The 27,669-nt window shown below is 39.2% G+C and overlaps 1 protein-coding gene across 2 annotated transcripts in view; it reads right to left on the reverse strand.

Moving 5' to 3' along the window:
• Nucleotides 1–3,762: 3,762 nt before the first annotated feature.
• Nucleotides 3,763–27,669, reverse strand: part of VEPH1 (ventricular zone expressed PH domain containing 1) — a 218,740-nt gene continuing 194,833 nt past the window's right edge. For both annotated transcript variants that reach the window (XM_039236070.1, XM_039236068.1), the window contains 3 exons: nucleotides 26,757–26,874; nucleotides 10,129–10,265; nucleotides 3,763–5,270 (listed from right to left, as the gene is read on the reverse strand). In XM_039236070.1, the coding sequence (XP_039092001.1) occupies nucleotides 5,034–5,270; nucleotides 10,129–10,265; nucleotides 26,757–26,874 (492 nt within the window). In that variant the 3' untranslated portion in view covers nucleotides 3,763–5,033. The remainder of the gene's footprint in view (nucleotides 5,271–10,128; nucleotides 10,266–26,756; nucleotides 26,875–27,669) is intronic.

A 27,669-nucleotide genomic window follows, 5' to 3' on the forward strand; every position in this document is an offset into this window, starting at 1 on the left:
GCAGAAGCCAGAAGCTTAACCGAATGAGCCACCCAGGTGCCCTGCTGTTTAGCACGTCTTGAAAATAATAAGATGATTTGGTTTTGAGACAAAAAGTTATCATGTACACAGAAAGGCAAAGAAATATGGATGAAATATGGCATTTGGGAACCAAAGAGCCCTCATTGGAGAAATGACTGCAGATCCATGACTGCAAAGCAGCCACTAAATGTTTTATCTAAAAAAGGAAGGTATCAACATGTAGATAAGCCTAAGTTTCATTTTGTTGCTGAATTAGATACAAAAGGATTACCTGTCACACATCACTAGAGTTACCTAAAGTCAGAAGAAACTGCTAAATCTCTCAGGATAGATAAAAGACATTTGGAAGTAAAACAGCACTGATTGTATCATTACTAAGACATGGCATCATAATTTCATTTGTAGGATTTTTTTCCTCCCTTAGGAGTGTGTAAAAAATGGAGTGCCATCAAGTACCTATTAAATTAAAGGTTCTCTGCTGGATGCTTTTACTTAATATTTAAGCTTCGTAGCAATTCTGTTCCATAGACATTATTCTCAACCTAGATATGAGAGATGAGTAATTTGCTCAGGTTGGTAATTTAGTTTTGGTAGAGCTGGGACTTGAATCCTCATGTGTCTGTGCCCAGAGCCATCTTCTCTAGACTTCACTGCCTTTGTAGAAATCTCCCTGATTTTCAACCCCCTCTGTCCTTCAGAAGCACCTCTGGGAAAGAGTCATCCCAGTAGCGAGAGCTATTCTGGAACAAGATAACATTTTGGGTTTTTCATCTCAAAACTTAGATTTTTGGGGACAGGAAATCCTGGCTGGGGCATTTATGGTATTCATTACTCTACAATGCACCTTGAATTCCACGTATATATTCCCTTACCTCATCTTGCAATCATTTCCAAAGGTAATTTTTAAATGTAAATCTACTTTTAAATTTAAAGATAAATTTCCCAAGGGGAATTTTTCAACCCAGTAATCTTTATGTATGCCTGAGAATAAAGTTACAATACAGAAAGTAGGTGAATTGAAGATGACCCAATAAATGTTTCTCAACATCACCAACAAAGGATTTTCCAAGAAAATCATGTTAGCAAAGGATGGAACATTTATTTTTACCAAACCCCAGGTTCTCAAGAAATAACCAGATGAGAGTCTCACACATAAATGTTTGTTTCCACAGCTATCTGAGAGGGAAAAAGAATCAAAATAAAATGAAAATGAAAACCACTTGAATTTCTAACCATGATTATAATTGTATTCATCCCAACATTTTTAAAGGTTTAAACATGTTTAGAAAAGTGGTTTCTTCTTAGCTCAGGAACAGAAGCTACAGTCCTCTCGGAAAAGGGCACTGTGTGGTGAGCTAGCTGGCCACGGCAGGGGAAGTGCCAGAAATATCAGTGGGAAGCCAATGACTCTGAAATTCCTCGTGTGATTCCAAACCTGCGAGAATTTGTTTGCATTTGGAATTACTACCGCACCATGGAAATGAAACCAAAGAGATCATTGTTCACACGTCAGACATTTATTTCTTTTTAGAATTGGTTCAAAGGCTCTGAGAATTGTATTCTAAACTAGAGCATCCAGTTAATGAAATCACAAGGGCTCTGTAACAAGTAACAAAAATAATTCATTTCTTTCAAATTGAGCTGGTGGGGCCATTCTCTTCTTTCTTACGATAAGCGTTCAGTGAAAACAGAATCAGTGTATAACCAGGTTGCGTTTTACCGTAATCTCTCTGCTATGAAAGGTTTGAACACATCACTGGCATTTAAATTATTAACTAATGCAGCATCACCTAATATTCTATTTGTCTGTTATCAGCTTTTTCCTAATTAACTGACTCTTAAGAATGGCTGGTAGATTTCAAAATAATATTTAGAGACTCATTTACAACTCTATGTCTGCTCACCTTTTCCTCTCTGACTTCACGGGGGGAGATGTCTCTCTAGTCCAAGATGAATCATGTATATACTCTAAATATATACATTAATGTTAAATTTACCATTTGCCTCACCTCTTAAACTGTTGCTTCGGAATTTTCTCTCTCAGGAAATGCCACCACCATGCATAAAATTTCCCAAGAAAGCACCTACAGGTCATTAGAGACTTCTTCCCGTTTCTGTACCCTGGCTCCATCCAAACCACCAGTATCCAATCCATTTTACTAATTCAATATTTTTCCTGCATTTCCATTCCCCTCTATCTCCTCTGCCACTACACCTCACCACTTCCAAGAATGTCCCAAGTGATCTCCCTGCTACAACCTTTTATATCTCTACAATCCATTCTGCATAACACTATCAAAATTATTTCTCTAAATGCAAATCTTCTTAAAACCTTTTAATGGTGCTTCATCATCTTAAGAATAAAGTTCAAGATCCTTAGCATGGAATCAAGCTCTTTATGCTATGGCTTCCTAGGTCTCTCCAGCATCATTATGTACCATTCCTCAGCAGGCCTCCTTATGTTCCCATCCTACACAAGGACTTGTTGTTTTGCAAATGAACCATGTTCCTTTTCCTTCCTATGCTTTTGCAGTGTGGTTCCCTCTATTGACCATTGTCTCCTTGTCTGCCCATGACACTCTTAGCTCTTTAGGACACGTTCATTCTCTAACAGCTCTGGGAAACAGTGAGGGAGCCCATGCTTTGACTTTGAGTTCAAAGTCAATTACAGCGGTGCCTTCCCCTGTATTTCCATAGGACCCTGTGCAAACTTCCATCAAGGCACTTGCCCCTGAGCATTTCAATTTTTGTTCTACATGATTGTCTCTTCTATTATGCTATAAACTTGAGGGGAGGAGCTGGGTCTTTTATTTTTCTATCTCCAGGCCAAGCATGGTACGTGTTGCTTGCTAACTGTTCCATAAATTGCTATGGCATGAATTTTAATTCTTTTCCCATTACTTCTGAAAGCTTTGCTCACCCTGAGTTATTTTTCTTTTCTTTTTGTATGTTAAACTTCACCCCCTTAAGTCTAATTCATCTTTAGAACAAATAACAAAATGCTTTCTGTATTGTAGCCACAATATGTTGAAAATACAGTCCAGTTATTGCTTTAAACTCCTAATCTCCTTTTGATTTTTCAACCCACTGAAATTTCGCTTTTATGTAACTACTCTAATGGAATTGTTCCTACCAATAATGCCAACTGCTTCCTAACTGTAAAAGTCATTCTTTATCTTACGTGATTACTCTTCAGGATTTTACATTGTTAATCTCTCCCTTTTTTCTGAAAGCCTTAATTATTTGGTATTTGTGACATTGTTTCCCTTGGTCTATAATATCCCTGAACACTGACCAGCCAATCCAGTGTTCATTTGCTTAAAAGTTAGGTGTCCTTATTAGTCCTTATTAGTTCTTTCATCTTATTCTCCCTGAGTAATTTCAGCAAATTCCACATCTTTGGTGATCATGTATATATCCCATGAGGCAAAATCTTGACCCTCAGAACTGTTTCCAATTTGTAGTAACTTCTGTGACTCACAATACCCTCAAACTTAATGCGTTAAAATTCAATTATTTCCTTTCTCAAACTTGGCCTCTTATGAAGTATTTCCTGTCCTAGTGAGTTATCAGTAGAGTCAAGGTAGAAGAATTAAGAGTATTGACTACTTACATTTTTCCTAGATTTCTCTAGTCTTCTTATGTGTATTCCAAGTTAGCTTTTGTATTAATTCTCTATAGCTATGGAACAAATTTCCACACACTTGGTGACTTCAGACAGTATATATTTATTATCTCAAAGTTCCCCTGGGTCAGATGTCCAAGCATGGCTTAGCTGGGGTCCTCTACTCAGGGTTCTGCAAAGCTGTAATCGAGGTGTTAGCTGGGGCTGGGGTCCTCTTCAAGCTCATTGGTTGTTGGCAAAATTCATTCCCTTGAAGCTGTAGCATTCATTGCAGCTTGCTTATTCAAGGCCAGTGGAAGAGAGAGTCTCTGACTTGTTCACCCTTTTTTAAAAGGCTCACGTGATTAGGTCATGTTCACCTAGGGTCATATCCTTTTGACTGACTCAAAGTCAGCTGATTAAGAACCAGAAACCTCTTCACCTTTGCCATGTAATGAACCATAATCATGGGAGAGACCAACCTATTCTTTTTGCCATATTCTATTAGTTAGAAGCAAATTATAAGTCCCACCCCACTCAAGGGGAAGGGTCAGGATATAGACCATTGGGAATCATTCTATAATTCTGCCTGCCACAGCTTAATTGTTTTTAATATGAGTGATGGAAAAAAACATTAAATGTAATTTGGAGATATTAAAAGACTGAATATAAAGAAGAAAAGTATAGAACTGTAACATCTCAAAACGTAATGGAAATGGCACATATTTTGAAGATGGTGAAAATGGTGTTCTATGCTTACTCTTCCTGCCTTGGGCAGGAGACGTATCCAAGTACCTAAACTTTAGACCATGTTATATGAACCTAAACAGAATGATCAGATAAGTTGTTCTGAAAGACGGATATTTAATTATATAAAGCTGTCTTCACTTGAGAACTATTTTACCATGTGTTAGCTTCATTTGCAGTAGGAAAGAATAAACATTATTGTATGTCTGTAAGTAAGTTATGTTTGACTTTTCCTAATAGGGCTTTATTTTTCTTCTAATACTTTTAACAGACTGTCGTTTTCATCAGAGGTGCTTAATCTTTCCTTGGGAAAAGTATTTCAGGTACCTTGTGAAGCTGTGTATCTTCAATACAATATGGGAACCCCATATGTACAGGGGTTCCTAGATTCCTGACTCTCCCCTTTCTACCTGTACCATCTGTAACTCCTTTTTCTGAATGCATCATACAGATGTTCTGGAGTTAATGCAGATGCCATTAAAATATGAAATGTATAAAAATCTTGCCACTTTTGGGTTCTGCTTCTTAAAGAAAACTGTTCCATTTGGTACTCAGCGAAAACACAATGTGACTTGGCTAATTTATCTCTTTTTTCTTGACATTGGCAGTGATCACGCAGTGCCCATTGTATACAATCAGTGTGAGGTCGGCTTGCAAATCCCTACAGATATGTGGTTACTTCTCTACTTTCCCTCTCTTTTGCTTGGGCAACTGCCACATTGATGCACTGGAGCCACTCTTCTGCATTCTTCTCATCCTTGGCCTTGAAAACATAGGTTTTATTGTCTGTGAAGATTTCAAAAGCCCGAGGGAGGGAGCGGTCCCTGCGTTTCCTGGCCACAACTTTCACACTCTGTACTTTGCTGAGTTCTATTGGGGAGTCATCAGGATCATCTTTCTGAAATGGACATGGGAAGGAAAGAAAATGAGCTGGCTCCCACAGTATGAAAAGATCTTTGGCAACTGGAGAATTTTCCAAGAGGATCAGAATCGTTTCACTGCATATAGCTGTTATATGCTTTTTTACTTTGAACGCTAAGGGCCCAAAGAGTCATTAGACCAATGGAAGGAGTGAACAATTGACCCTATGTTACAGTATATTAAGCTGGCACAAGATGGCCAATTTGTAAGAAATTATTATACAGTGGAATTTGGGAAAATGTTTAATTCATATTTCTTTGACTTTATGTCATTTTCTTTGATTCCAACACTGTATCAATAGGGAAAAATGCAACAGTACAACAGAGTACTATTAATTCAGAATTTGAGATACTTGGGGAAGCATGAAATTGAATTTTCCGTCATGTTATCTCTGAGAAAGGGTATTAATTGAAAAAACAAGAGTTCTAATGTTTACATAGATCAAACTGTTTTTGAAACACACTGGACCTCTGGAAGCATGATTTGTCTACAAACATTCAGAGAAAGAATACTTAATGATTTACATTTTTCTTGCATCAAAGCAGAGGCTTAAAGATCACTGCAACATGAGGGCCATCACAATGGGCTAGTGTGAATGGTTTCGAGAGATCAAATATTCTTTACAGCAATTTCTTCAACATCCCTGAATGCATCTGTCTCCTGGAGCGTACATCTCTTCTTGAGGATCTTGCCAATTCTCCTTTCCCACCTCCCCTAGGCAGCCACCCTTTTTTCATTCTTCAGTGGAAAGGCACCCTTCTCACTCGTCGCAAACTTACCGTGGTGTATTGTCCCACTTGGAAAAAATCTCAGGGGAATCCAACAAATAAAAAAGCAATTCAAAATATGGATGCCAGGGATGTGTCCTTCAACCGAAGCAACATAATCACTCTCCAGATATTTCATTGAGATGCATTTCCAATAGCATTTCACTCTTTAATGTTTAGTAACTATTTATTGGATTATACTTTTGACTTTTAGTAAGTGATATAATTTTAAAAATATTTTAAAAATTTTAACTCTGAGAGACTGGTAGTCACAAAAAATTAAAGTAATTCAATTTCAATTTGTAAACATAGTTTTATTGTAGTGAAAAATGATTGGGTAATCAGGATAAAATGCTGTGAGAGTAGAAAATACTATTTCAAAGAAAAATAATACCATGTAAACATTTTGATTAAAGATGCACTAATTCATGTAGTCTTTTTTAAATGTTTTATTTATTTCTAGGAGAGAGAGAGAGAGACAGCGTGAGTAGGGGAGGGTCAGAGAGAGAGGGAGTCACAGACTGAAACAGGCTCCAGGCTCCGAGCTGGCAGTCAGCACAGAGCCCGACGCGGGCCCCGAACCCACGAACCGCGAGATCATGACCTAAGCGAAAGTCGGACGCTTAACCGACTAAGCCACCCAGGCGCCCCTCATGTATTTTTTTAATGGATGGTGTTTGGTGTCAGATTACTATGGTATCTTAGCCCAATGCCATATAAAAAGGAAAGTTGTGATCTTTTTATTTTAAAATAATAATATTTAGGAGTGCCTGGGTGACTAAGTCAGTTAGGCATTCAACTCATGACGGCTTAGGTCCTGATCTCATGGTTCATGAGTTCAAGCCCTACATCAGGCTCTGCACTGTCAGTGAGATTCTCTCTCTCTCCCCCTCTCTGCCTCTGCCCTGCTCTCACTCTATGTCTCAAAATAAGTAAATAAACCTAAAAAATGATAATGTTTATAATTCAGTAGATATTAGTTTGTCTGACTTTTTAAACTTCAGATTAACCAAAAATGCTAGTAGGTATTATACAGATTTTTCAAAATTCTTTTAGGAAATCGATGGAATAAAGTTTGAAGATACCTGTACTATGTAATGCTTTGTTAGCTTAATTAATTTGGTTTCTAGTAAATATCTGACAGCAGTAAGATTATATTTATTTGAATTAGTCTGTAGTATAGAAACTGATATATGGAGGAATTGATCGAGAAAACAAAAAGTTACCACAGTTCTCTAAAGAGGGACAGTGAAAATTACCCAAGAGAAATGGACAGAAAATCAAAGGGCACCATTTCCTGGCTGGTTGGTAGAGACCAAGACCTTAAGAATGCAAAAGTAAAAAATAACACCATAGTCTTTCAATTCTTATTAAAAATGCACATTTTTCTCATTTATAAGAAAGGTCCTTTTTGATGGAGCTGAAACTTCAGCTGGACTGGTGGCCACTGCTAGGTTACTGTAAGTGTCCCTGGGGATGAGAGGGAAGTTGCAGTGGTCTTTATAGTACATTCTATTATTTCCCAGTATTTGAGCCATAGGTTCTGTCAGGTTTCTAAAATGTCAAACCATTATTTGCCTCTAAAGATGTCAAATACGTTAGCCAATTATAAAATAGCTTATTCTCTAAGCTGTATTAAAAAGCTCTGAATTGGGGCACTTGGGTGGCTCAGTTGGTAAAGCGTCCGACTTCAGCTCAGGTCATGATCCTTTGGTTCATGGGTTTGAGCCCCGCATCGGGCTCTGTGCTGACAGCTCGGAGCCTGGAGCTTGGTTTGGATTCTGTGTCTCCCTCTCTCTCTGACTCTCTCTCTCTCAGAAATAAATAAAACATTAAAAAAAAAAAAAAAGCTCTGAATCAGGAAGTATAAAGGTCATTATTTGAGTTCAGGAAAGATGTTCTTAGGCCCTAACTCTGTCCTGTCTCAAGGGATATAAGAAATCACTGCATCTTAACTTCTAATTCTGATTACTTTAATAAAAACAGGAAATTCAGATGCTCACTTTAAACACTTTAAAAATATTTCAGTATGGAGCAATGCTAAAAATAAAGTTTCTTTAGACCTCCAATAACTGTCTAAATTGAGCACACCATTTACTTCTCTTTCAAAAAGATCTTCAGCCACAGAACATTCCATCTGTATATTTTACAATACACACAGATGAAGAAAGTAGCATGAGCTTAGAGTAGGTGTCATCATCTTTTTTTTCATTCAGAAAGTTAACTTGTTAACATTTCAGAAAGTTAAGTTTTATTAATTAAAAAAGCATTTGATCAAAATTTGTCATAATTCAGACATACCATACTATGTAGTTATCGAGTAAAGAGTTCAAATAAATTTTATAATGAGCATTCCAAAGATACAGTGCATATGTTCTCAGTGAGTCATAATTTTAAATAATTTAAAATCTTCCATTAATTAACTGAGACACAGCTGAGTTTGCCACTGGCTCTGTATTTTAAGTGTTCATGGGAAGCAGAACAGTATGTTCATTTCACAACATGCTTTGATGTCACACTGCCTGTGTCTGACTCCACAGTTTTATCCCTTTTTACCCTACTGGCTCTATCCTTGGTCAAGCCCATCGAAGTCTCTGTCTCTTTGTGTCTTTCTATCTCTGTCTCTGTCTGTCTCACAAGGGGAAGGGAGTGAGGCAGGGTCTGATGTTACGTGATGTAAAGGAACCATACGGTAGAACACATTTGAGACACATTAATTAAACAAAATTAACTGGGCTCTTTCCTGCAAGACTTGTCAGAGCCCTTAGCTCCTTTGTATTTCCCAGATGTCTTTGACCAGGCCCAAAGCCAATTCCTGGTAATAACTGACAGATCCTGGGTCCCAAAGGCCCAGAGTGGGGCACAATGGGTTCAGAGGTGTGAGCAGCATACCGTATGTGTGTTCTCCGGGCACCTTTGCACAGGAGTGGATGACCATGTGGACACATGCACATGTTTTCTCCATCACTCTGATTCTGGGGCTCAAGTAATGGCTGTAAAAATGGAACTGGACAGAACCCTTTCTGGCTGGCCTGGTAGCGAGGTAAGACTGAAAGTACCTCCACTGCCCAAGCAAGTCAGATTCCACAAGGCTTTCTTGGCGTCGGACCTAACCAGGTACCTGCCCTTCCCAGGAAAGACACAGGCAAGTAAGGGCTCTCAGCTGTGGGGGCGGCGGGAATGGCCCAGCCCAGAGGAACGTGCTTTCACCCTCTGGCAGGAGGGAAGGGGAGAGGGCAAGGCACCCCAGATGCAGCATCTGGAACATGGCACTAACAATAGTGCTGCCCTAGAGGACTGCTCTGAGGATTCTCGAAGGCAATCCAGTATGGCATGTGATAAGCTATATTCAAAATATCCAAGAAGTAGGTCAAGTTTTCTCTCTCCCTGATCCTGAATGAGTAGAATTTAAGGATAAAACTGATTTGAAAGGAAAGGGCTAACTTTGCATTGTTGATTGGAATAGAATGCTACTTCAGAGGTTTCCCACCAGAAGCTCAGAATACAGATATTTACAGAGCATCCTAGTTTCAGGTAGAAAGTTATATTACATGAATATTTGTTAATTCTTTTGTAATCATATTCTATTTGTTAACTGGATATTAAATGACTGAAAAATGAACTTAGTTGACTACAAAAAGGACTTATATAATTCAGCCTTTGTCTCTTTCTCCCAGCCTACTCTCTCCCTTCCTCAGGTCCCTGCCTCCGAATATAACTTTTAGTTATAAAGGAAATCAGGGTCAATATCAATAGCCATTGATTTATGTAGGTGATCTATAAGGAAACAAAAGCACACTGTTCAAGACAAGCTCACTGAGTAGTCTTTCTGCACTTCATCTTTCTAAAAAGTCAAAAAAGGATCTACCATAATAAATCGAAGAGAGACAGCTAATGTAGGACTGAATGGAATAGATGTTCGGGGGAGTATGCAATAAAATGGCACTGTAAAATTGTATATGGAAAAGGAAAAATTATTGGTGTTTTAACTCAATACAAAATGCCTACCTGCTGGGTGGAGAATGGACCCTTAAAAATCCAAGTGTAAAAGACAAGGGGGAAACTTACAGATTTTCCTTTTTGAAACAGAAGTTGATTTCCAGCCAGTGTAAAATAACGAGTTTTCCACCTTTTGATGAACTTCCATCTGACTTGCTTCTCTTTAAGTTTTCCTTCTATGAGAGGCTGGCCATCTTGATTTACAACTGTTGAAGGTAAGAGAATGATCAAGCCACTTATTTTCCATTATTTATTTGCAAGTGATCAAAAGTCAGAATTGTACAATGAACCTGAACCAAGTAAGCATATTTGGAAAGTACACTAATAAATTATGAATTTGGTTAACTTTTCCCCCTTTGCCCCTAAAGGAATGCACAATTTAGATATGATAATGAGAAAGTGTTGAAAGCCCTCATTGAGATTTTCAAAAGGAATATAGTTCACAAAAAGAGCATCTGGTTAGCAGTTTTTAAGGTGGATCCAGATATCCAACTTTCTGTGCTTCTTAACTCTTTTGTTTCATGATATTCTGTTCACATGAACTGCTTAGAAATACAACTTTATAAATAATCACACACCAAGTATATTTAGCTACATAACAGAAAAAGCCAAAGCAGTGCTCTCAAAGATGTTACCTGAAGGCAAAACATTGCAAAGGCAAGCCCAACTCTTTTGAACATGGTATTTCTACTTTCTGGCACACATATGCTCCCATTTCCGTTCTGCATGTGCCCATCTTTACCCAATGAACAACTAATCATTTCATGCATCAGCTCAAATGCTGTTTCTTTCAGAAGACCTTCCCTAAACTTAGACTGGAGTGGATTCACCTGCCATATGTTCTATAGCATCTGGCATGTTTCTTTTACATCAAACATTATTGATAGATAGTTATTGGTGTTTATCTGATTCATCTCTATCTTTCCTATTCAACTGAAAACTCTATGAGGGTAAGGTCTTTGCTTTGTTCACACGTGTATCACCAGGCATCTAATACAATGCCTGGCAGATATAGGCAATTTATTAATATTTGTTGAATGGAAAGGTTTATTTTACAGTGAAGTAGAATGTATATGATTACACATCATAATAGAGTTAGAAGATTTGTTACAATGTCAGAAATTACAACGGAAGAATTCCATTTCTTTTGCCAACTATGTAAGATTCACTCTCCAAATTCATATGAGAGCATCTGATTTCTTGGGATTATGACAATATTTACTTATATAAATTATGTTCAATTTTCACAGCACTTTGAAAGTAATGAAATATGTTCCATCATTTAGAAATTTAGACAGTGCTGTTTGACCATGAGAACAAAAGCCCTCCTTCTTATCCTACCATTACTGTTTTCTAATACAGGTCAAATAACTACCTTAATAAGGAGGATGTGTCCACCTTGAAGGCATTTTTGGGATAAGAATGATGAAATACACAAAATACAGTTTCCATAACCAAAGTTCTACTAAGGCTAGTTTCACCATGTTTCCTCCCTGTCTGATGACTATTTAATTGGATGGTCCATTCTCAACCCCAAATTAAGGTTAAAAACTGAAAACATTATCAAATATATTGTTAGATAGTGACAGGGCTATGATGAAAATGAAGCAGGGAGTGACTTGGGGATTGGTGAACATGCACGTATGTGGTCAAGAAAGAGCTTGGACATTTGAAGGGATCCTCATGGTGGCTAGTAACGTGCACAGCAGAGCCCAGGGAAAGCAGGAACTCAAGAAGTATTGACCACCGATACAGTGTTCTGCTTTGCTTTACTAGGGATCATCTGATTTAGAGTATTCTTAAAGACAATAACGTTCTTCGCATATTTAAATTTCCATAAATACAGTACTTGCTTCCTTTGTGCAACCTCCACACTCTGCAGTTATGGCAGATGAAGCACTCAGGACAGACGGTCTGTCTTCACTATTCTGTATGTCCTAGAGAGCCAGAACAGCCTCCCAGTGTGGGCCTGGACTATGGATTCAGTGTTTACTCACAGCATGCTGCTGAGTCATGAACAGGGCAGCAGCCTGTGTGAGAGAAGGAACGGAAGGTCCAAGGGGAGATCCAAGAAGAAGAAAACAAACTCTAACAATGAAAAACCCAGGCCAGAACCTAAACTAAAACATCCATTTCCTATGCTTTCACATTAGAAAAAAATTGCCAACCTAATTATAATGTTCTAGGATTTTTGCATAAGAATTCAGAAGGGTTAGACTGGAGTCCTTTCAAATACAGTTTTCTGATCAGCAAGATCCCATGTGCTTTACAAAGATGTTGAGATCAAAATTAAAACTTACGGAACTTATGTGAGGGCACAAGGTAAGTAAGCACTACTTTCCCCTCCATCTCCTGCTTTTATTCATAGTTTTACTTTACTTCATAATTTATAATCACATTGCTTTTTTACCATAGCTTTAAATGGGAAGATGACTTAATGTAATGCCTTCATAACAGTAGATTTTTCTCATCTCTGTCTTCCATATTTACTCAAAGAAGCATTTGAAATAGTCATGATATTTGAACTGATTTGAAATTATGGTTGATTTAGGCGATATTTAAGCACATGGATCCTTCTGGATCTGACCTAGGGGATTAGCTTCAAGTATTTCTCCTCAAGGCAGATCCAAATGCTGCACTTGAAGAGTATGTGACAAAAGTTTGCAAGGATCACTCAGCAAATAGTTGAGGGAATTGTCTGCGATACAGAGAGGGTAGCGTATCATACCCACAGACCTACGTAATGACCATATGACAATAATGTTCATGAAAGACTCAAGACAAAATGACAGGCTTGCTTGAGCACAAAAGGACTGAAGGACTATCGAGAAGTTCTGCTAAGCAGACACTTTTCATTGTAGCCCAGCCAAAATTACCCCAGGGAAAAAGTCCATGGAGAGGGTTGTAGGAAGAAAATGTTAGCAGAACTTTAAACAAGCTTTATGTTAGGGCCCGAATTTAGGCATCAAAGTCATCTTCAGGTAATTTAATAAAATCCAGGCTCTTTGTAGCTATAGGATTAATTTAAAAATAGTTTCGAAAGGCAAAAAAAAAAAAAAAAAAAAAGACTTAAAATGTTTTGCAGCTACTATCCTACATCTTTATTTTTCTTTTTGCAAATATGTCTGGCATATGCACCAGAGGCCGTGTGTCATTTTAATAGGTCTATAGCCCATATCATGTCCTTGTAAGCAATAATTCTCACAATAACACTATCTCTTCATGATCAAATCAGGGAATGAACTCTTTCTAAGGGTAGTCATATTCTATTTGAAAAATAACATGTGGAATGTGACTATCAGAGAACAATCACGCATCTGAAACTCTCCTGTTTCAACGAACACACACAGGACCATCTTCCCTCTTGCCAATTAACGCGTTATTTCATTTAAAGCACCACAATGTGGCTAAGAGCTGGATCTGTTCTTTTTCTAATTGTCACTGGCTGAAGAGCTATGGAATATTAAACTGATTTGTCTTGTGCAACTGGAACCCAAACTGTTATTGTGTTTATCAACTGAAAAGTCTTTCTGAGGGTCAATACAAATGTTTATACAGTAACTGTATTTCTTTTGTGCACCAAGAGTTGAATATATGTATGTTGATAAAAAATGAATTTTGAAGTGTTAATCTAGTTCTACATGAAGTGGGTGATTAAGAGTGAAGTAATGCCAGACAGATACCTTAAAGCTGAGAAGCTCCACAGCAGGAAGAGTAATGCAATAAAGAATACCTCTCGGGGGCGTCTGGGTGGCTCAGTCGGTTAAGCGTCCAACTTCGGCTCATGTCATGATCTTACAGTTGGTGGGTTCGAGCCCCGTGTTGGGCTCTGTGCTGATAGCTAGCTCAGAACCTGGAGGCTGTTTCAGATTCTGTATCTTCCTCTCTCTCTTACCTACCCTGCTCATGCTGTCTCTCCCTGAGAAATAAATAAAACATTAAAAAAAAGAGAAAAGAATACCTCTCTGTTTCTGTCAGCTAGCCAGCCATCCCATACATACTTTTGAACATAGATAAGCTGTAAGGCACTGTGTTTGGATCTGATGGGGTTACAAAGCCCAGCTCAGAGGGAGCTTGAATTTATCATCTTGTAGGTGGAGGTGAAGCATTTTACAAATTATACAGTGCCACTGGAGAAGTAAAAGTCAACCACTACAATACTAAAAATCAGGAAATTCTACTTGCGGCTCGGAGGAGGTGACCAGGCAGCTGGGCCTGTGCTAAGGAAAGGAGACAGGGTATCCTTGGAAGAGGGCAGAAAAGGGCTGAGGTACAAGAGGGGTGTGTAAGGGAAAGCACATGAAAAGAAAAGAACCTAAAACTCTGGAAGGATCCATGAACTCACAAGCAAGTTCATAAAACCATTGCTTTGGAACAAAGCCATATGTGGAAGGTTGAGGGGGTGAAGGCAATTCAAGATTTTCTAGGTGTAAGATCCAGGAAAGAGATTGAGTATCAAACTGTCATGGTGAGGTCATATTGGACTTTAATTGTAGGTCTTTTTGAAGACTTTTTAGAAAGGACTTTGCTTTTCTTAAGAACTAAGCAGGGGCCAAGAGCCTGTGTGGGTCCAGTCAGCATAGGCATGAGGCCTCCTGGGCCCCAGATGGGATCAGTTATATGTCACGAAGAGTTTCAGCAGGAAACAGAGGACACCCCAAGCTGGGTAATTGAGGGGAGTTAATAAAGGGGCTATTTACACAGATGTGGGCAAGGTGTAGGAAAAGCACTATAGTACTCTTGGGCCAGGCACCATGGGGAGGCATACTACCCTCTGCATGAAGAGAAAAGGGGAGCGAACAGTTAGGACTTGGAGGGAAACCTACGTGGAGAACACTGTCTGTCACAAGCTGTGGCCTTGGGCACAGGACATCGTCAGCCTGCAGCGACCAAGCAGAGGGGAAGCTGGGAACAAATAACCCTCCCTCACTCCGCTCCCTCTCTGTGATCATCTGATTTTGTCCCTAGTGGTCAACTGTAACTGAAAATCAGAGGTAGGGGAGACTGGAATACACTGAAGAGGTACCTCTTCTTAACTGGGCAGAGGAAGCAGGAAAGCTTCCTCTGGAGTAAATGTGTCTGAGCTGAATTCTGAAGAACAGATAACAATAATGAAAGTGAAGGAAGAAAAGATTCTCTGAAAAAACAAAAACAAAATCCAAAAGTATATGCAAAAAGCTAAGGCTTAGATAAGAGTCATGTAATACATTCTAGAAACGAATTCATTCTTGCTGAGTACAAAATGAGGGCTAATGGGGGTGGGAGAGAGGGGAAAGGAGTGAAGGGCATGGAGGAGGGCACTTGTTGGGATGAGCACTGGGTGTTATATGGAAACTAACTTGACAATAAACTATTTAAGAAACAAAACAAAACTAATTCATTCTATGTGATGGGAGCCTGGTGGGACTTGGAGGGTAAGAGATGAGGTATGGGAGTCAAGGCAAGACTAAGCCTAAGATCCTTGGACATTGTGCAAAGTGGAATCTAATGCTTTGTAATAGAACACAAAGAAAAATAATAATTTCTGAGGTCATACAATCCCTTTTATCTCAAGTACACTAGAGGTCAGTGACTCAAGATCTCCATCTTGTTTTAAGATTTGTTACAATTCTGAATATGTCCTTAGCCATTTATAATTTACTTAAACACAGTGTGTTGAATGTCATGTTTACTCACAACTATAATAGATCACACAGGGTTATACAAAAAACCTTCTCTGGTATAGGCCTATAGTTTATGGGGTAAAGGCAGTGATTTTGGAGCCAGACCTGAGCTGAACACCAGAATCTGCTATTTAACAACTGACTGGTCTTGTGTACGTTACTTCACTGAGTTTCAGTTTCATCCTCTAGAGCTGTAATGCTTAACAACAGGGCCACCACAAATGGCTGTGCAGGTTGTTCACTGCACGAGAGCACTCAGCCAAGGTGGTGAGTAGGGTCTGAAATTCAACGTGTATTTTGCTGTTCACCATCCCCTCCCAAGTGAATGTCATCCATAAAAGCACACAAAAGTGCCATTAAGGTTAACCTGAACAATGTCTGGTACATGGTAAGGGATACATAGTAGCTACTATGATCATGATCATGATATCATCACCAACAACATAAAATGATCGTTGTCATCCTTTTATTGTGATGATAAACAGATGTTTCTCATAAATACCATATTCTAATGGCTCCAGGATAAAACCTGCCTCCCTCCCTCAAATCAAGAATGAAGTGAAATTTACATGAAGGCATTAGGAATAACAAGAGAATTCAGAGTGAGACAGGAACACTTTTAAGGTTCAAGGACTTCAGGCTTTGAACTTAAGATGTGACAGGCAATTCAAAGAGTCCCAAAAGGGAGGTGAACTCTTCTGTTTTTGTGTAATGGATTCATTTATTCACCAAGACTGCCATTTTGAAGCCAGTCCAGTAGGGGTTGGGCTGCGTTAGGGTGTTTTCTACATCATCTGTGGTTGCTCTCTTTTCTTCCAGACTTCCTGCTTGTTCTTAGGACAGTAGATGGTAACCCCCATATAACTACTATTCATATTACCCAGAGACTTCCATCCAGGCTCAGAAATCCCTTATGCTGTGTGTTTTTTGGCACAGCAAAAATGTAACATTTGTTTTGAAAACATTGGATGTACAGGAATAACCCATAACTGAGACTGTCATGAATTTAATTTGCGATATTTGAATTCTTAGCCATTCTTTTCTGATTGTTAAATACCTTCAAAAGAAGGCATCTTCTGGAAGAAAAAAATATATATACATCTCAAATACTTAGCTTTTAAATAAGAACTTAGAAAATTTCCCTTGAAATTACGGCTTCTGGGAATTACAACTCCTATTCGGTTTGAGGGTTATTTCTTTGTATGTACTCAGAGTCTCAGATTACTTGAATTCCCTTCCATGGTTTTACTGATTTTTGTGTCTGTGACAGTTCTAATAAAGCCAACTATAATTATAGAGGAAATGCTTAAAGAGGGGTAGAAGCACTAAAATGAGGAGGTCATAGGAGCCATATTCAGTAAACTGAGCATCTGCGGTTTTTGAAATCACTAAGGATTGTTAACAAATGGCATGTTTCTACTGAATATCTAGGCAGTGTTTTAAGGTGCCATGCTTCCTTATCAGTAGTGAATGAATGAGGAGGTATAACCCGGCATAGATTTTGAAACATCCCACAAGATGCTATGAGGTCCAGAATAGGACAGACAAACTCAACTTGACAGGAGCTTTTTGATGACATTTTCACACGTACTGAATTTGAATTCTTAGCCATTCTTTTCTGATTGTTAAATACCTTCAAAAGAAGGTATTTAATAATTTTATACCCAATGGAACACGGTATGCTTTCTAGGCTTCTCTGCTGGTCACCAAAATGTTGATCTAAAGAAGCCTCAGAACTACTATTTTATAAGCCTGTAGAACAATGTTTTCTAGACTATATTCTGAGGGCCACCTACATTGGAATTACTGGCTGGCTTGTTAAAATGCACATTCCAAGGTACCCCTGCAACCTATTGAATCATAATTTTGAGGTGGGGTGAGGGATCTTATATTTTAAATAAGGTCCCCTGGTGATTCTCATGTAGCTCAAGAACTTCTAGGAAATGATAGCAGCCTCATGGCAGATGATAGTAATAGGTCATAGAATACACAGAATTGTTAAACTGCAAAAACAATAATGGGAAGAAAATTGTTATGATCTTTCCATGAAATTAAAGAATAGGATAGCAGTATAAAATAATATACATGTCCTTGGCTTAAGCCAATAGAGTTATAGAAAAAATGCTCAGTGTCTGTGGAATTTGGCTTATTTATTGTATCATCAGTGAAACAAAAATTCTAAAGCCGCTTGATAAAAAGGTAATCTGTTCAGAAGTTTTGTGCAGTAACCATGGTCACCTTTGTGCCTTTATGGGAAACTATCAGTGAAGACTGGCCCAGACTTGCTCACTAATGACTGGTAGGGACCAATGGGAAAAGATCAGAGGTGGTGGAAATGAATGAAGAGAACTGCTCAATTTCAGGATTGAGCTTTGAATAAGAAAGAGTCCCACACATGTTTCTTATGTTAGTCCCACACTGCTATTCTATTAACATGATCTCACTGATAGGTCTTAACTGGCAAATCTGGCCATAGGATTTTAGACAGCTGTAAATGTTGAGTACTTGCCCACACTGGGTAGCGTAGAGCTGCTTTCCTTGCACAGGGAAGTGATATGACATTCTTGTCACCTTGTTTGGGTTGTGCAATTTGAGCACATCCTGGCCATTGTCACAGCTCCCTGTACATTCCTGGTGTACTAGAACGTCCTAAGGTGTTGTCTATGATGCTTTTATGAAATGATTTAACACAAGTTCCATCTGTTGTTGTTCAAATCTTTTGGTCAAAAAAGAAGTTTTACATTGTTTGCATTGGAAACTTTATCTATAACATGTACATGTCATCATGCTCATGCCCCTGATCAGATGTATCTCTCTCTCTCTCTCTCTCACACACACACACACACACACACACACACACAACCTCACTTTCTGTTGATTAGAATGATTGCCCATATTGCTTTTGTAAAGAACTTAAGAAGATACTGTTTATTCAACAAATACATCTAACATGAAAATTACACTGGAAATGTTATCATATGAATACCTTTGTCTCTTAAAATGAATCCCTGTGAATTCCTTAGTTTTCTGTCACTGTTTGCCTGAAAAAAATTTTACCAAACATTTTCTGAGAAGATAGAAACTTTGAATGTTCACTTATTTGGTAAACATTTATTGAGCATTGTATGCTAGGGACTGAAAATGGATGGATAAGGAGAGCTCCCTTCATAGAATTTACTATTTTCTAGAGGAAATAGACATTAATCAAATAACCACATGTGAAAAAACAAGATGGCAGGTGTAACAGTGGTCATAAGAAGAAGTTTGAAGTGCTCTGAGGACCTTAGTATTAGTCAGGGAGGTCACAAAAAGCTTCCCTGTGGCAGTCAATCTGAATTGTAATGGGAAGACTAAGATCTATATTAACCAGACGATGAGGGGGGAAAAGGGCACTCCATACAAAAGCCCAGTCGCAAGAAGCAGCATGGTGTGTTTGGGGAACTGAAAGAAGATTCTTCTAGCCTGAGTGGAGAGAGAGCAGATGACATGTGGGACAAGGATAAGGCTACAGAGGATGGGAGAGACCATTGAATGAGAGGCTGTGAGAGGCATGCTATAGAGTTTGGTCTTCAAGCCAAGAGCTGTGGGAAGCTGCTGTAAGGATTCACGCAGGGATGTGGCACTGTCAGATCTGTGTTTTGAAGAGGACATTCTGGCTGCAGTGTGGGAGGCTGATTGGCACGGTCCAGAGTAGCTTAGTTAGGAGGCTGTTTTCATCATTTTAGGTAAGAAGTTACAGTATCTTACTCCGTGTGATGAAGAGAAGTGGACAGAGCTGAGAACCACTGAGAAGGTCAAATCCATGATGCTGGGTGAGGGACTGGGTGGAGGTAGGGAGAGGGCAGCGGGTTTCTGACTGGTACACTGGAATGACCGATGTTGTGTTTGCTCATATAGAGAACGCTAAAAGAAAACCTAGCCTTTTTTCAGGGGCAAGGGAGGGATAATCAGGAGTTTAATTTAAATGAAATGAGCCTGAGGTGCCTTCGAAGCAGCCAAGTAGGTGGCGGGAAACGTAAACCCAGAGTTGGGAGGAGAGGCCTGCCTGCAGATACGTGATTGGGAGTTGTCTCGTACAAGTGGCTGTTGAAGATGCAGACCCAGAAAAGACTGGCTGCAGAGAGAGTACAGCAGGGAGGAGAGGGCTCTCAGCAATGCAGAGCTGGATGGAGGAAGGTGCCCGCCCCCCCGAAAGGGGACTGAGAAGGGGTATCTGGAGAGTAGGAGGGAGACCAGAGTGATGCATCCCACAGTTAAAGGGAGAGGATGTTGGAAGAAGGAGAAATCGGTCAGCAGAATTGAGTGCTGTTAAAAGGCAGTAACGGAGGCATATACAGTGAGAGACTTGCCTCACTCCAATGACCACAGGGACAATGGATTAGAAAGAGTCAGGTCAGATGGAGAAGGATGCAAAGAGATGCAGAATGAATATAGACACCTTTTGTTTTAAAGAGGAGGCGAGGCAAACCATAAGAGACTCTTAAGTACAGAGAACAAAGACAGTTTGATAGAGGGAAGGTAGATGGGGTGATGGGCCAAATGGGTGATGGGCACTAAGGAGGGCCATCGCTGGGATGATAACCGGGTGCTATATGTAAGTGATGAAATCACTAGTTTCTACTCCTGAAACCATGACTACGCTGTATGTTAATTAACTTGAATTTAAATAAATAAATAGATAAATAGCCAAACAAATGAAATATTGTCTGTAAATCTCTTAATGTAGAGCTGGTTCATAGTAAATGCTCAATAAATGGTGGCTGCTATTCCTATTATTACTAAAAAGATAATAAAGAGGAGGTGAGAGGTAGTTAGTAAGTGGAGGAAAAGGAGAGGATAAGCCACTTGAGTGTGTTTAGAGGCCAATGCGAGGATTCAGTTGGGAGGAAGAAACTGAATAGGGAAGAAAGGGTAATCTATAGGAGAAGGTGGGAAGGATGAGATCCTACCTATGCAAAATATTGCCACCCTCTTGAGATATTGGATGATTTTATTCCCCGTGGCTGCTTAAAGCACCTGTATGTCATTTACACAGGCGAGTTTGTAGCTGAAAAACACATTTCTTTCCTAGCGTAGTTATATAGGTAAATAAAACGTTAGGGTTACTCTGAAAGGTGATGGCTAGAGCTCTTTTGAAATATTTTATGTGCTTTATTTTAGAACTACATAAAAGTTCTTTAAATTGATGTCATGTTAAGCCGGTGTACTGATAAGAGGCTGGTTTACTCACTCTATCTGCCTTTTGAAAGCATGTTTCTGCTCCACAGCCTGTCTTGACTCAGCTTATTCTCCAAGTGGAAAAGGACACATTCCCATGTGTGATAATTTGTTTGTGGAGAGCCATGGGGTGACTAATGCTTGGGTGCAAGTATCAGGCCATCAGACACTTTTACTCTGTGTCAGGATAAGATTGTTGACCCAATATGATAAGGCAGAAGGATCAGGAAAGTGATGGCAGATAAAGAATAGAAATTAGCCCTTGAAGGGTGCTAGGTTACTGAGCTTAGCTTATTTCCCACTGAAGCTCACATGTTCTCAGTCAATTTACTACAGACTCTGTGTATATGTGTGTATTGAAATCTTTTAGTGAAATATTAAAATTGGGTATTCATAAGATGTTAAAATCCTGTGCACAGCAACATTTTCTTCTTATAAAGATTTATTTTGCAAGAGTTGCTACTTTAAGGTTTCAGTTCAGTGTCTAATTTTGAGAAAGCACTGGATTTTAAAGTTGCATTTCAAAACAAATCTTCCATACTCATCCTATCACTTACATAATCCATGAATTATTTGGCATCCAAATACTTGTTAACCACTACCATGTACTGGGTACCGAGTACTGGGTAGGGTATACACAGATGAATAATCCATACTTCCTCTCCTCCAGTTCACTGTCCAGTCAGGGAGATTAGTAGCAACATGCTGTGTGTGCTGAAGAAGTGTGGGAGAATAGAAAGAACAGAGGAGAGGAATTTATTTTTTGAGGGTAGTGGTGTGTCCATGTCTGCGGGTGCATGTGTGACAGAGAGAGCTGTGAGTGTGTGGGAAGGCTTAAAAGAGAGAGGCATGCCTATAAACAGGCATAGAACAGGAAAATGGGAAGAGGGGGAAAAGAAGAGATTTCTAGTCTGAGTCAATATGTATGCATTTATCTTGTCATTAAATAATGGAAAGTATCTTTGAACAATAAGCTGGAGTTCAACTTATATAATATTGAGTGCATATTCAATAGTCTCTAATTATAGGTAAATGTGAAGTTATCCTACACAAGCTCTGTCCTGCTTTTGGGACTGACTCTACCCATGTGTAGGACATAAGACAATATTCTACCACATGTAGTTGGAGGGGAGGCGTCACAGGGGAAACCCAGCCACCACATAAACCCAAAATGGAGTTTTCTTTTCTGTTACGTTCAAAGTACTGTGAAAGTTGATAATGACATCCACTGTTTCCATATTAATGGACTCACAGAGGTATTGGTGGCCTATAGATTGGGTCCTCAGAGGCCACTGAGCCCACTTTCACATTGGCATTTGGAGTGGAAAGTTACCTAGCCCACACCGAAGGTGTCCGGCAAAGGAGAGCCACCACTATTACCGGTTTGCAGTGTGTGAAGAAAATCTCCTGACAGAGGCCTTTCTTTTCTTCATATCATTCTACAACCATCTCCATTTGCTAGTCCGATATAATGAATAGTATGCTTCTGTAGCACAAATATTTGAAATCATGTTCTAAAGAGGAGTCGTGATTGAAGGTTGTTTGAAAAAAATGTTTTTGTTTTCTTTTATAACCTAAGGAGACCTCCCACAGACGATCACATTCAACATCTAAATATCTAGTGACTAAGAGAGTAATCACACTGGGAGTGCTCAGATTTATAGAGGAGGACACGAGCGCCAAAACTGAGACATCTCTAAGTTATTTTTTTCTAGGGTGTAAGAACATAGGCATCCCGTGTGTCTTGAGAAATAAGAGTGAAAGTCACGACCTAGTTCTTCCTCCTCCTTTTAACAAATGGGACTGAACTGAAAGCCAGATGTGTTCCAGGATGAGCTGGCTGACTAACTGTGACTGCTAGGCATGCATTAGTGGTTCCAAGACATGAGGGCAACTGATAAGGGGGATTTGCTTGTTTTTCCAGAAGTAAGTTCTGTTCTGTTCTATCCACTTGCTCAATCTCTATTCTCTCATTCACGTGGAGTAATGGGATTGGCAATAAACACCAACAAGCAAATCTCAGAGGATTCTTGAGTTATTTCAGTGATTTTCTAATCTTCTACTCTGTATTTTTATAAAATAATTTTCGGAAACTGAATCAGCAATTGGAGGGATTGGAAATAGCTTCTACGTAACCATTTCCCTCATGTAATCATTTCCCACACATTATCATACCAAAGCCCTTGTTCTTCTTTAAGTACATTAAGTCACTGGAGAGGTAGATATTATAACATTGTGGAATAATTGTTCTTGGAATTTCCAATATTCCATGTCCTCAATTTGGATTTGCCTAAGAGGTTGAAGTTTCAGGTTCAGGAATTAAGCTGCATTAATCTTGATTCTATCACTTGGTAGCTGTGTGACCTTGGGAAAATTGTTTCAGTCTCCTCATCTGTAAAATGGAGTCAATAATAATCATAAAATTACTTAGCTCATTTTTAGTATCATAAATGACAGCAATTATAATAATTTCAGGACCTTTAGACTATTGTAGCGTTCAGTTTCCTCTGAGTTCATCTGTACCTAATGGATTCAAAGTATACTTTACTGACTACCAGATATTAAATGCCTGTGAATTTCTGTATGCTGCTAGGAGTCCTGGTAGGTGATAAGACTTTAATCTGAGAAGAGAAGAGAATGTACTTAGGTGACCATGTAAGCCAGATGATTTGCTGTCAATTTCTGAATGAGTCCCATTCATATAGTTTGGTCTATATATTGTTAAGAAGGATTTATCTTTTAGAATGTCCTTCTTGATGTCTAATTGAAATTTCTAAATACCTCGTTTTATTTCTCATTTATGGAGATGCTTAACAGCACTTTTTGCTTTATATGGGAACACTGAATACTTGACAGCAATTATTTTCATTTGTCAGTACTTCAAAAATAATACAGTTTTTTTAAAAATTTCTTTTGTCTTAGGCTCCCCAATTCTACTTCTTTAAACTCCTCCTCTCTTTGAACCCTGTGATGGGCATCTGGACTCTGGGAGCACTGATTAAACCCAAAGCAGTAAAAAAAGTCAGGCATAGCACGTCAGGTGCTAAGCTGGGGAAGTGGGCTATTTGTTTCATATATAGTGACTTATCTCAAGGAGGAAAGAAGCCCCATCCTCACTTACCAGATTCACAATGCACTGGGTATGGTATAGTGATGTATTTAATTTGAATTAATACATAATCACAATCTTGAAATATTTTATTTTAACGTTTGAGACACCTTTGATTTTGTCATTTCCAAATATTATTCATTCATTCACTCACTCAGCAGTATTCATTCCCTCCTATAAACATACAAGTAGGCTAGATTTTTCCATATATGCTTTCTGGCCCTAACTGGATTATGAACCCCTTCAGAGGAGAGATATTGCACCTTACTCATATTTTGTCCCAAGCTTTGGCCTACAGAAGACATTCAACCAATGCAACAAACATATGTTAAGTAAATGAAAAGTGGGCTGCGGGTGCTACGTTTGCTGTGCGTAACCAAATAATAAAATATTTATTCCTATGTCTTGGTCATCTTTAAAATTTAAGAACATGAATGCAAATATTGTCTCCATGAATAATATGTGTCAGCACCATTATGTTAGACCTTTCACTTCTGTGAAATGTACAATCTACATGCTTAAATAAGATGAGATCAACAATCTACATACATTTTTCAGGGAATCAAGAGTTTTTGGTGAAAATAATAGTTGAAAATAGGACTTCTCTCAGACTCACATTCCCTTTCATGTAGCAAAAAGGAAATGAGCAAAGAAATCTAAGCACAGTGAAGTTTTTAGAGCCAAGCATTTTGAATCAATATGCTCTGCTATAACATATTTGGCCTTGTTTGAATTTTTATTGCTATATATTCCTGGTCTATATTTAACTGTGAGAAACACAAGTAAGAAAAAGTAAATGTGCAAAATGTTCTTTTCAAGCATATGGCAGCGAATTTGAGAAAACATATATTAAAGGAACACTTTGTGTTTTTAACTTTCAGCCCCTCTTCTGAGGCCTCCGTTGGCCAGATACGATTAAATGTTTATTGAACTAAGGACTCAGCTTACTTGGAAAGAGAATTCTTAAGGGTCTCTAAAAGCCACCTAAGATAAGCACCCTACTTCGCCATGTTCTCAAATAGTTTCGTTTATGCTCTTTTCCATAGGTGGAATAAAGTATAATGAGGAAGTTTTATAATGGAGACATTCAATTCCCCAATTCCTTATTTGCTCAAATTAACTTTTTAAAATTGGGGTGTTCACTCTGGCATTAGCTCAATGCAGACTCTGTAATCAGCCAACAATCTGTGCCTCACAGAGGCTGCCATCCTGCACTGCCAGCCTCTTCCATCCACACCTTTTCTGCTGGCTAATACATTTTAATTGGTGCCTCTCCATGAGCCCCTCACAACTCCATCTGGCCAACTAAACACATTTCTTCCATTCAGTCTTAATTTCTTGGCAGTTAGCAAGAGAATGGACTTACCACAACGGGTAGTCTTTAAGATGCACAAAATCCTAAAACGAAAGGAATGGGTATGGGCAGTGTAATCCGTGGCTCTCTAGAGATGGCTCAACTACAAAGTGGCTTTGGGCTCAGCAGTGTTCTAACACTATTCTCTTGGTTGAAACTGCAGTTCCTGAGCTGTGTCAGCATTGAGAACTGAGAACTCTGTGTCCTCTCAGAAGGCAAGTGAGTGATGAACTAGTCTGCTTCCAAGGACAGTATAACTGTGTGAAGACATATTTATTATCAACCTAATTCTACCGGTCAGATTGGAGCAAGTGTAACCAGGAGGCACAATGGTGGAATGGTTAAGATCATGGGCCCTGAGGTCAGACTGGGTTCAAACCCTGCTACCATTAATTTATTACCTGTCTGACCTCAGTTAATCATATTTCTCTGTACCTAGTTTCCCCATAAGTAAAATGGAGATAATATTAGTACCAACCTGATAAGATCATTGTAAAGGTTAATGAGCTATAGCTGATATGTTTAGCATAGGGCTTGGCTTATATTCACTAATAATTATTATTTTTAGGCAAGGTCAATAGATCAAATTCCTTGGGCAGCAGAAAGGGAGGGAGAGGGTAAATAACAGCTCTGAAGTTATTCCTCAAATAATTCCTCACTCTTGAAATGTTTCACAGCAGAATCATGAAGCAAAAGTATAAGGGGTAGGTCACCTGGGTGACTCAGTCAGTTAGGTACCCGACTTTGACTCAGATCATGATCTCATGGTTTGTGGGTTCAAGCCCCACATCAGGCTCTGTGCTGACAGCTCAGAGCCTGGAGCCTGCTTTGGATTCTGCACCTTCTTCTCTCTCTGCCCCTCCCCTACTCATGCTCTGTCTCTCTCTCTCAAAAATAAATAAACATTTTTAAAAAGTGTTTTTTTAAAGTGTAAGGGGTGACCATGAGAAGACAGGGCTTGTGCATGCATTCACTCCTTCAGTGGCATCTTTTTTCCTTGGAACTTTCGACAGATTGCCTTTTTTTCTCTATCCCTCAGGGCCATCTGGACTGAAATGAATGCTTTCAGGGCAAAATAGCCAGTACTACTTTCTTGATGACTACACATAAGGTGTTGTTTCTCTTGCTCGTTTCTGGTTTATATTTCTTTCCCTTTCAACATCTTTCCTTTCTCTCATTCCCACTTTGGGTAGATGCCTTTCTCAGCATGAGGCAGAGGCCATCAGGCATACATTATTACAACTTAGGATGTTCATGTAAGAAGGCCAACTAGAATGGCAGGGCTCATGGGTCCCTGTAAATCCCAGGGGCACAAGTGATTCTTAGCATCAAGTGGAAGGGAGGGGTCTCTCACCGGTCGCTTTCTCGGGGTTGTTGCACATGAAGCATTGCCATGCTCCTGCTGCTTCGCTGAAGCCAAATACATCAAAGAATCTCACTTCTTCCAGATGGAGCTGTACCTGGTCCAGATCCTGTTCCAGGAACACAAAGCACAAAGAACATAAGCTGATCTGCCTGCTATGTAGCATTCGAAGACTGGAGAAGAGGGATGTGGGAGCAGGAGGGCCAGTACTCAGACTCAGTGCTAAGGACAAGGAGAGAGCACTGAGAAAACCTTTCTGGGCCCATCTTGCAAAAGAGCAGCTATCTCAAACTCTTTCAAGGGACTTCTCTTAAATGCAGAGGATAGTGATCATTGGCCCCAGGGCTGGGCCCCAGGGCTCAGAAGCAAGGTCTGAAGTGGCCCAGCATTTTCTTTCTTTCTTTTCTTTTTTAAAAAGTTTTTAATGTTTATTTATTATTGAGAGACAGAGAGAGACAGAGCATGAGCAGGAAGGTGGCAGAGAGAGAGGGAGACACAGAATCTGAAGTAGGCTCCAGGCTCTGAGCTGTCAGCACAGAGCCTGACGTGGGGCTAGAACTCACAAGCCACGAGATCATGACCTGAGCTGAGTGAAGTCGGATGCTCAACCGACTGAACCACCCAGGCACCCCAGCGCACCATTTTCTTACATCTAATGGCAACTCCAGAATTTCTAAAAAGGAGGGGTATGCAAGTGACAGCGTGGTTGAAAGGAAAGTTGTAGGGGAGTTTGTTATTTATACTTTGCATGAAATTGAGAATCCATTATCCATATGAAAAATTATTTTTGTTAGGTTGGCTTTGTAGGGGGCTGATGGGAGATATGAGAGAGGGCTTAATCCCTCAACCCTTGGCTTTGTCACTGTTTTAGTTTTGTGTTTTATCTTAAAGGTATATGCAAATC

This window comes from Hyaena hyaena, unplaced genomic scaffold (genome assembly GCF_003009895.1).
Source record: "Hyaena hyaena isolate Hyena2069 unplaced genomic scaffold, ASM300989v1 scaffold_105, whole genome shotgun sequence".
Taxonomy (NCBI): domain Eukaryota; kingdom Metazoa; phylum Chordata; class Mammalia; order Carnivora; family Hyaenidae; genus Hyaena; species Hyaena hyaena.